The 10394-nt window shown below is 46.9% G+C and overlaps 1 protein-coding gene across 2 annotated transcripts; it reads right to left on the bottom strand.

The window, feature by feature from the left end:
* Nucleotides 1–3610: 3610 nt before the first annotated feature.
* LOC136538563 (nuclear transcription factor Y subunit A-4-like) lies at nucleotides 3611–10101 on the bottom strand. Of its 2 annotated transcripts, XM_066530513.1 has the most exons (6): nucleotides 9964–10101; nucleotides 8836–9295; nucleotides 5633–5751; nucleotides 5414–5485; nucleotides 4811–4954; nucleotides 3611–4651 (listed from the first exon to the last, which is right to left on the bottom strand). In XM_066530513.1, the coding sequence occupies exons 2-6, from the start codon at nucleotides 9122–9124 to the stop codon at nucleotides 4235–4237; spliced, it is 1041 nt and encodes a 346-aa protein (XP_066386610.1). In that variant the 5' UTR covers nucleotides 9125–9295; nucleotides 9964–10101; the 3' UTR covers nucleotides 3611–4234. The 2 variants fall into 2 exon arrangements, with proteins under 2 accessions (XP_066386610.1, XP_066386611.1); XM_066530514.1 differs by lacking the exon at nucleotides 5414–5485.
* Nucleotides 10102–10394: the final 293 nt, after the last annotated feature.

The following is a 10394-nucleotide window of genomic DNA, read 5'->3' as shown; positions in this document are numbered from 1 at the left end:
CTTTCTTGAGCTATACTCTTCTCATTCTTAAGGCTAGCTACTTGATCATTAACCGAGGAATGTTCCTTAGTCAATTTCCCAATTGAGTTATTGGCTAAAGACAATTCTACGATTAACTTCTCAACCTTCATCTTTTCCTCGGCGATAGATGCTTCAAGTGCAAGGTTTTTCTCTCTCTCTCTCTTGAGTAATTATATCTCCTTGCATCTCTAAGCATCTATCCCTCTTCTCTAATTTCTTCATTAGCATTTTTATTTTAGTGAAGGCCTTTTTACCAAATTTCTTTATCATAGTTGCTTCAATTTCTTCTATGTTCTCATCACAACTATCATTCTCATCACTAGAGGAAACTGGGTATAGTATGTACCTTCTCTCCTTTTGCCATGAGGCAAGTTGGAGTGTAGTAGTCATTGTCAATGAGGTTAGAGAAGAGCATTCGGTGGTGAAGATAGGTTGGGGAAAGAGTTTTGGTGGTAAAGTTGAGTCGGGGAAGATCATGGTCGGTGAAGAAGAGTGGTGGATGGCGATGTTTGCAGCTCCCTTCTTCTTCTTCTCATCATCACTTGAGTCACTATCACTTGACTCCTATTCTTCCCCAAGATGAGCTTCACCTCTCTTCTTGCTTTGTTCTTCTTATCACTTGTATCATTCTTGTCACTTATTGCATCATCAACCTTCTTGCTCAATTCTTCCTTCATCTTGCTCATCTCAATCATGCATCTTTTTCATTTCATCTTGAAAGAGCTTGGCTTGAGCACTCATCAACTCTTCAGCTATTTTCTTGGCCATTTCGATGGCAACGGCATTGCATCTTGTTAGACTTCGACATTGTTTCTTCTCACACGTGATGAAGCGCAAAGAGAATACCTAGCCTCTGATACTAATTGAAAGGATCTAACAATGCCTAGAGGGGGATGAATAGGCGTATCTAAAAATTTACTACAAATGCTAAGTTCAAATCTATCAGTCAATGTCGAAAGTCCCGGTGTTTGGGTCAGAACTCCCGACGTTGTCAGAAATTCTAGGCGCAAACGTCAGCAGTTCCGACGCCTACTGTGAACTATAAAAGTAGTGTCAAATTTAACTTTATAGATAAATAATCTTACAACCTCACTTCCTAGTGGCTTTGGTGAAGATGTTGAGTCACTCCCTTAACGCCAGTAATGCCTCCAAACCGTAGATCGAGTCCAAACCCTAAAATGAAAGTTTGGGAGAGAAAGAGATAAACAAATACAAGTAATCTCTAACAATCACAACAACAACAACAAGCATGCTGGGACACAAGGATTTATCCTGAGATTCGGCAACCCCACAAAGGAGCTCCTACGTCCTCGTTGTTGAGGTGACCACCAAGGTCGGAGTCTCTTCCACCTCCTTGCCTCTCTCAAAGCGACCACAAAGGTCACTTGAGCTTTCCACTAAGAAATCGAAGGGTGATATAAACTTCCCAGGCTCTTTCACAAGATGGAAGCTCTTGGGCAACGCCTAGTAGGCTAGGGGCAAAGCCCCTAAGAGTAATAGACGTAAAATCAACCGGCTTGACGAAGAAATCAAGTGCTCAAGCTTGCCAAAGTGACGCTCTCACTTAATTCACTCTCCTTTCACTCAAAACCCTAAGGGAATCGAATATTAGAGCAAAGGGGGAAGGAGAGGGGTGCTTTAGTTGCTTGGGAGCTATTAAGCACGAAGTGGGTCAGCTGTAAATGAGTCCGTAACTGGTTAGAAGTGAAGAGAGTGGTATTTATACTCCGTGAAGAAATCTAACCGTTCAGATCTATATCGGAAGTTCTGACGTAGATCTCGGGACTTCCGACGTTAACAGAAAATACTGTTCACACAGGGTCAGAAGTCCGCGTGAGAAAGTCAATGTCGGAACTCCCGGCAAACGTCGAGACTTCCGACATGCGCAGTTAAGCAAACCAGTAAAGCTCCAGGTGTCGGGACTCCCGACGGTCGGAAGTTCCGACGTACGTCGGGACTTCCGACGAGCGCAGACAGCCAGTCAGTCAGGAACCATAGGTGCCAGGGACTCCTAGCTTGGGTCGGGAACTTCCGACTGTCCACAGTCACCATGCAGGCTAAGTGATTAGGGAGTCAGAACTTCCGGCAAGAGTCGTGACTTCCGACTGTCGGGAGTTCCGGCTTACTGTCGGGACTTCCGACACCAACAGTCATAGAAAAATAATCTACGTGCTCGTGGAGTGCTAGAGTGTCTCTCTTTTAATTTTATTATTATGCTTGAGCACTCTATCTTCCTCAGACCAACTAAATTTGCATCTCTCTTTATAGTGCGGCGGATTCTAAACTCAAAAACAAAATTAAAACCTTTGGAGGGCATTTTGAGTTCGTCCGCCTTTTCAACTTCAAGAATTGAGGGATACCATTTCATCTTTATCAACTCTTTGATTCTTTCATGGGACTAATAGCTACGACATGTCTTATTAAGATCACATTAGTCCCTAATTTGGATGTCATCAATACACCAAAACCCACATAGGGGGCAAATGCACTTTCAAGACCGGTTGCAGCCGGTTGAGGAGAGAGAACAGCGGTGAAATAATATTCTTGCCCCTGCCGCTTTCTTCTTCCTCTCTTCCTTTCTCTTTTTTCTATTTCCTATCCATGGTGGGGCCGTGGGGGTGCACTTGAGCAGGTGGGGCCACCGGGGCGCGGGTGAACACGGCAGCCAAGGCACGGGCCGCTACGGCCGCCGGGGCACGCTCGAGCAGGCACGGCCGCCGGGGTGAGGACGAGCGTGGCCACCATGGTGCGGGCCACCGCGGCTGCCATGGTGCGCACGAGCACAGGCCACCGAGGCGCGAGCAGCCGTGTCACCGTGGCTCCGGGCGGGGCGGGATAGGGACGGGGCCAGGGCTTGGCTCGACTTGGTGCATGGAGGGGCGGCGTGCTGGCGAGGCCGCCGGCAAGGGCGGGGCGGAGGAGGGGGTGAGGCCGCGGGAGCTCGGCTCGTGGCGGTAGTAGGTCAGCGGGCTACAGCGGCGCACGAGCTCCGAAGCAGCCTCCTCCACCACACCAAGCTGCCAGGGCCGTCCTGCTCCGCGCTTGTCTTCGAGGTGCCGCCGCCCACCTGCGCCCGCGCCGGCCTAGAGAAAGGGCGCTCATCTGCTGCCCTAGGCAGAGGAAGCTGACGGCGGGGGAAGCTGCCTCGCCGGTGACCGCGCACGGAGAGATGGGGCACAGCTCGTCTGTGGCCGGGGATGCACGACCTCCACCGGCGAGGAAGCAAAGAGCACGAGCAGAGGAGGCACAAGGGTCACGGTGAGAAGAGAAGAAGAGAAGGAAGAAGTAGATGACCGGTGAGGCCTGCGCGTCAGTGAGAGGGAGAGGGACGGACCCAACTGTGGCTCAGGGGCACCGGATGTCCAAAACGAAAATTTCTCTCTCCTCAACCGGCTACAACCGGTCCGCGGTGTCCTGTGGCCTAATTTCATCGAACCATAGTATCTTCTGGCAAAATGCTCCAAAGTGGGTATCCGCCAGCAAAGTACCATCACTTTGGATCCCTATTTTAAAATGTCACAGGTATCCAAAGCACTACAACTTAGTACTGCTCCAGCTCCAAAACAATTGAAAATATTGCAAAAGGAAAAAACTAAACTTTCTGTGTATTGAAAATATTGCGAAAGAAAAAAAAACTAAACTTTCTGTGTCCCAGCAGTAACTTAGCCGAAGATTTTGAATTGACCCAAATATTCAGAACGAACACCTTGTCACCAGAGGCCAGAGCACAGATACCTAAAATACAAGCCATGCGTCAACTGCAAGAACTGAATGTTGGTCCCAAACTTAATATTCAGACTACAATAACACAGCACCTTCACCATCACAAAGTTTCAGACCTCCAAGCAAGCTTCAAATAGACCCAGACCCAGACACATCTCCAAGAACTGGAGAGACCGTGAAGTCTGACGCCTCGATTATTCAGACACTATGACAACGGAGAGTCCATACTAAGACAATGATAGCGAGAAGTACCAAGCAGCAGTGGTTTGGGTACACTATGTAACAGCAAAGGCATATGGGGTAGCCACATCATCACACAAGACCCCTGTAACCCAAGCACTGTGGAATTTCAGGGACAGGGAGTGGGTAGGTAGGTAGATGATGTGGAGGTTGCACCCCAATGCAGAACAGCCAAGAATGATTTGCCCACAGACAACCAGCCATCGGGGAGAAGGCCGTTCGTCTGAGTAGCCATCCCCTCCTCCTCGGTTCACGCCTTGAGGAGCTCGCAGCAGCAGTCGCTGGCTGCCCACTTGAAGGAAGAGATGTGGGTGGCGCTGCCGTGGTCGCCGTCCATGATGGGTGGCAGCGCGGTGAAGAAGGGCGGCGCCCGAGGGGGCTGCTCCAAGCCGCCGTAGATGTTTGACACATCGGAGCCAGACAAACTGGAGACGCTACTCTGGGAGTGGCAGGGCGGGTTGCTAATGTTGCTGAGCCCTTGTGGCCGTGGAGGCTCGGAGCTAAGGGGCATGGCGAGGCGTGATGGTGCCGCTGCTGCCATCTTGCTGCCCCCGTTCGCAGCAACGGCCGTGCCATGCCCTCCTTCTTTCTTCGTGTTGAGGAAACGCCCGCCGGAGCCTCTTACCCGACGCATCGCATGGAGGTGGCGCGACTCATGGAGATAGGGCTGCAGCATGAACAGCACATCGATCACTGATCACCGGTCAAAATGGTGAGAGTAAAGTATGTGAGCATCGCAAATGCTGCTTGAGATGGCAGCTGCCAACTGCCATGGACTGTAGGGAAAGTTAAGGGGGTCGCCCAGCTACAAGAAGAGTGTCCTCACCTTTCTGCCTTTGGCGAGCCTGTTCTCGCTCTCCGCCTTAGCACGAGCATGGCGACGACGGAGGATGCCTTCGTACTGCTTCGGGTTCACATAGATGGGTGCATCAGCTGGCGCATTTAGTGGCAACAGCATTCTCCCACCAGACTATGTTACACGGGAAAAAAAAAACAAGGCCATTAGAGATCTGACATTATCATTAGAAATTTCAGAGATGCTGTCAGTATCATGCTTCATAATCTGTACTTGCTCTTTTACTCAATGAAGCTATAAGAATATAAGGTAAAGTACAATATATAGTATTTCTGAATTCCTTGAATTAGTCAAATGTTTTCGCCAATTCAGGTTAATGCTCAAGGCTGAGAGCACTGAACAAAAGAGTTAGAGCATATTAAGTACGGTGAACTTTGTCTTTACATGTTTGGTCAGCAGAACACATCATGTTATTGCAAATTCAGTAGTGATTCTAGCAAGAATACATGTGATCTAACCAATTTGATGCGAGAAAATTTTGGTGCAAAAGCTTGCTAGGAACTACGAAGTTCATGCAAATACTTATAATGCAACAAAATAGAACACTGTTTTCTCAAAACAAATAAACCATACCATCGATCTCATTCCATAAGTCATAAGCATGCCATAGCACTGGTCAGCACAAGAATAATTGGAAGGGGCCAGCTGGAAAGAAATGAGGTCAGTTTTTTTTTTCCTTTTGCAAAGAAATCAGTTGACAAATCAACATTGAAGAAATTCCAAGAAATGATTTGAACTGTAACAATTTCCAAACAGAAACTTAGAAAATATAAAAGGATAAACGTATATTACCATAGATTGACCAAGACCGATCTCGAAACGGCCATTGTATTCTGGGAATGGTGACTGCAGAGCAATCGTGGTAGAATTCTTTGGGTTTTTCTCTCCTTTACCACCCGACTCCAAATTCCCTGGATACCACAGGATCAGAAACCATTAGAAGTCTTCCATTTTCAAAATACTAGTACTAGACAGTAGAAATTCTTCATGAGTGTGCTTGGAAATCCACCCACAACAAAGTTGAAATATTATCAACTCCCATCATAGATAACATGAGTTGCATTTTGAAGACTTCAAAGAGTATCTCCGAGTTCTGAAAAGCTGAAGAAGTACCATTTTCTTTTGACTCCTATTTTTTAAGTCCGGTGGCGAGTCACCCAACCTTAAAAGTTTGGCATTCATGCAGTGTACTTTTCACAATAACTAAAAGATGACACATATCCCAAATGACGTAGATCAAGAAATCACAGCTGATTTATTAGAACTAGGCTCTGTGATAGAGTATTCGACAAAAAAGACAAAAATATTATGCCTTAATGCCAAAGGGCGCCTAGTCCAAGCGGTTAGGTGGCCCGGCGGCACTCCTCAGGTCCTGAGTTCGACTCCCCGTGGGAGCGAATTTTAGGCTGAGGTTAAAAAAATCCCCTCGCCCGTCCCCAGGTGCCAAAGCGCAGTTAGGCCCCGGCCCGGTTCTCACAGGGTTGCGGTACCACTGCGTCAGGATAGGGGCGGGGGTTCGGGGGTTTTCTCGATCTGTGTGAGAAGATCTTCTTCTTAAGAGAAAAACCCGGGGCCGTCATCCCCCCGCAGGTCGAGTTTTTTTTTTATTATGCCTTAATAAAATACTAACACATCCTAGTCTCTAGTTTTAGTTTAAAAGAGCTAGTAGATGGCAAGCTAGAAATTATAGAATGAACTCCAATGGTTGGAAAGACATGTATTTTACTTATGGAATCTGAGGGGACTATTGAGTTCCATCACAAGCTACCCCGCTAGTCTACTGTATGATACTAAGTAATACACACGCAAATAGCCATTCCATGGTGGATAGTTGTTGACTCTAGTAACCATAAAGTATGTGCTATGCCCCATATTATCTCTTGCAGTTTATGCATATGTTTTGCTAGACCTGTAGAGCATGCTTTTATGTTTCATGAAAATAGACCATCCTAATGATTGTGTCATGCAGCATAGCCCATAAACACAAGAGGCACTATGCAGCATATTCTAGTATCTACCCACAGATGGACTTGATCCAATGTGATGATGTGCATCAAAGAAAAACTTATCACCGATGCAAAGTATGAGAGATCCAACCGCTAACTATTCCACTGCAAATTCATAGCACAGCTTACCCAATTTTGTCTGTTCCTCAACATATTCATGGAATTAGTTTATTCACTCTTAAGTTATTTCTCTGGGGCATATATATAAGAGATAACCATCTCAAAGAAGGGTAAAGTACACTTTACAACCCTCAACTCGCGCTGAAGTTCGATTTTCAACCTTCAACTGTGAAACCGGTCAAGAAACACCCTCCAACTATCAAAACCGGACAAATTTGGTCCTCGGCCAGTTTCAAAAGCGGTTTTCTATTTTCGGGAGGCGCCGAAATTTTAAATTATTTTTTTGAGCATCTTAACGTCCTCAAATGAAAAAACTCAAAACTACAAAGTTGTAGATCTCATTGAGGTCTACAATTTACATATAAAAATTATCTTCATCCGACATCGTATTGAAGGGTTTTCTATTTTTTGAAATTTGAGTCTCATCACGCGACAAAATATGGTGCTGAAATTTTATATTATTTTTTCGAGCATCTTACTGTCCTCAAATGAAAAAAACTCAAAACTATAAAGTTGTAGATCTTATCGAGGTATACAATTTACATATAAAAATTATCTTCATCCGACATCGTATTGAAGGGTTTTCTATTTTTTGAAATTTGAGTCTCATCACGCGACAAACAATTTTATCCGACAAACAATTTTATCGCATTCTTTGAGGGGTAAAGTACACTTTACAACCCTCAACTCGCCCACAATTAAGTTAAGCCTGCAGCCATCAGCAGTCTTCATATTTCTGTGTAGTTTCGTTGCATCTAAATAGAGTGGGGTTTCTTCTTGTTCATCAGAAGAAAAGTGTTGCAGTAGTGAGAGTGACAGCGGCAGCTATCATAATGGAGGCACCAATAATAGAACAGTCGGCAGCAGCGGCATCAAAAGTGGAGGTGGCAGCACTGGGGAGAATTGGTACTATGTGGCATGGGCCCAAATTAAACAACGGACAATCCAACTAATTGCACCCTCTGGCATGACAGGTGACATCCCCATATAGCATTGTCTTTGTTTATGCAAATAGGTACATCTACTTCGGGCCAGTTTTTTTTTTTTTTTTTTTTTGTCTCTTATCTGGGTACGGCTGTAGTATCTGTTCGTACACACGCACACTCACTCACTCAATATACGCACACTACTCACACACACCACCCGTGTACAAATAAACCTACAACTACATTCAGATCTGAAGACCGCGTTCTTTATTGAGATCACCGAAATCCTCAGATTCCGTAGGCGGGCACGTCACGATCTCATTGTGGCATCACGCGAAAGAGGCACTGTTTATAATTGGGTGCTGCACAGCACACACCCGGGTGCGGCACCAGCGCTGCGATCGCCGGGGATCGAACGCTGGCGGGCAGACTCGCCACCGCGAGTACCACAAGCTTAAATAGTTATAAAAAAAATCTTAGATTAAAATTCACCTACATATCTTATGTAGTGTATACAGGTAGCAACACAGGAAAGGTAACATGCTATTCTACCGTCCTTGCCTAAAAAAAGTGGCGCCTGCAGTTCTTGGAGGAAAAAAAATATAGAAAGAAAAATACCCATCAAGGTTCTAGTGTTCTACAGCAGCAGGGCTACAAAGAGATTAATTCCTGTAGCTTATTCTCCAGACCACCACATCGTCTTGTAATTAGGCGATATTTGATGATTACTAAACCTTTTGACATTCGCTTATATATGTTCGTTGGCATATATAATACTAGCATGCACAGATCCAACATTAACGTGCCAAATTCTCGCATTCAATCTTTTTTTTGTGTGTGTTCAGAAAAAAAAGGGAAAGAAATTCTCTTTAGTTAAGTGGAGTAATCCATAAACTTGACCAACAACAGCAGAAGATAAAGAAATAAATAAACAAGAAGTCACCTTGGAAGACAGAGAATTTGAGGACCTCAGGTGTCCCTCTCTTTGGCGGCGCTGGAGCTGGATCCGGCGTGCCCTGAGCCCCCGGCACGACCTGGAACTGGGCGTCCCGGCGCGTCTCCTCCGGCGACAGGGGCGCCGGCTCGCCGAACAGCAGCTGGGGCCCCGCCCACCACGGAAGTGGGGCTGCTCCGGCAGGCGCAGCGCCATGGGAGACCGCCTGGCTCCCGGCACCGGTGGTGGCGGCGGCGGCCACCTGACCAAACCCCTCGTGGCCCTTGAAGCTCATCATGGCGGCGACGGCGGCGGCGGCGGCGGCCTGCTTCTGCTTGCCTCGTCAAGGAGACTGACGCTGAAGGCTGCCTCACCCGAGAAGACGACGACGACGGCAGCAGGCTTGACTGGCTCCAAAGCTCTCGCAGGATTCTTGGCCGGAAGGAACACCAAAGAATCCAGCCACAGCCTGTGGGCAGTGGGCGAATAGTTAATGAAACAGCAGATTAATTAGAGAGCTTGATGTGGAAATGCTATTATTAAAATGATTGCTACTTTGCTAGGTGAGGTGGCGGCAACAGACAAGAAAATGTAGGCGGGGACATAAAACACAAGTCGGAGAATCCGCAAGAGCGGAATCTCACAGCGCACAAGGAAACAAGAACTGAAGAACATGAATCGGATGAAAAATAAAATAAACAAAAAGGAGAGCTGAGAATCAGTCAGGCGCCGGGTAAGCTCGCTACAGAAACATGCACCATCAATCAAACCAACCAAAGAGGGGAGAGTGGCGAGGCAAGAAAATATAGAGTCGATCGAGAAAACAAAACCAAGGTAGGAAGGAAGGAAGGAAGGAAGGAAGGAAGAGAGAAACGGGAAATCGAATGATTGGGATAGGAACAGCAAATACCAAGGGAAATCAGTTCGGTTTCCAACGAGGCCCGGCTCTGGGGGAGGAGGAGGAAGAGAAGGAGAAGCACGCCGAGATCAGCATGGAAAGAAGAGAGGGAGGGAGGGGTCTCTCGCTGTCGCTGGCGAGTGGCGAGCGAGATCGGTCGTCGTAGTGACGGTGAGCCCAGATGGTGCAGAGGGCGAAAAGATTTTGCAACGGGGGAAGGCAGCGCGCGGCGGCGGTACCTTACCTGAGCTGAGGTTGTGTATTCGTGGTCGGTCCAAGGATTCAGGACAAACAGAGGAGGCAGGCGATGGACCAGCACATGAGCGGAGAGGGGAGAGGAGGGGAGGCACACAGGCAGGCAGGCAGGCAGGCAGCGAGCGAAGTGAACGAGGAAGCCCAGCAGCGCCAGGGACCAGGAGGCCGCCTTCTTCCTAATAAGGACGCAAGAGGACAACAGCAGCAGACACCGAGGAGAGGGAGGGAGAGAGAATGTTTTATTATTTATATTTATATTAGGTAGTATGTCCGTACGTTACTATAGATAGCTAACAATTTGCACTAAAAAAATACGGATCGCACGATAAAATAACAATACTGTAAAAATTAAATATCAACGTTAAAATAACATTTAATTCAAAAAACAAGAGTTTGCCTGGCATATATGAGCGCT

This window comes from Miscanthus floridulus, chromosome 2 (assembly GCF_019320115.1).
Source record: "Miscanthus floridulus cultivar M001 chromosome 2, ASM1932011v1, whole genome shotgun sequence".
In the NCBI taxonomy this organism is placed as follows: domain Eukaryota; kingdom Viridiplantae; phylum Streptophyta; class Magnoliopsida; order Poales; family Poaceae; genus Miscanthus; species Miscanthus floridulus.
This window is presented reverse-complemented; position numbering and strand designations above follow the sequence as displayed.

Excerpts from the sequence above, each read along its gene's own strand:
- LOC136538563 (XM_066530513.1), bottom strand. The coding sequence starts at position 9,124 with ATGATGAGCTTCAAGGGCCACGAGGGGTTTGGTCAGGTGGCCGCCGCC. Across the intron at positions 5,752-8,835 it reads CAAATTCTCTGTCTTCCAAG|GGAATTTGGAGTCGGGTGGT; the intron begins GTGACTTCTTGT and ends TGTGGTATCCAG. Across the intron at positions 5,486-5,632 it reads TCGGTCTTGGTCAATCTATG|CTGGCCCCTTCCAATTATTC; the intron begins GTAATATACGTT and ends ATTTCTTTCCAG.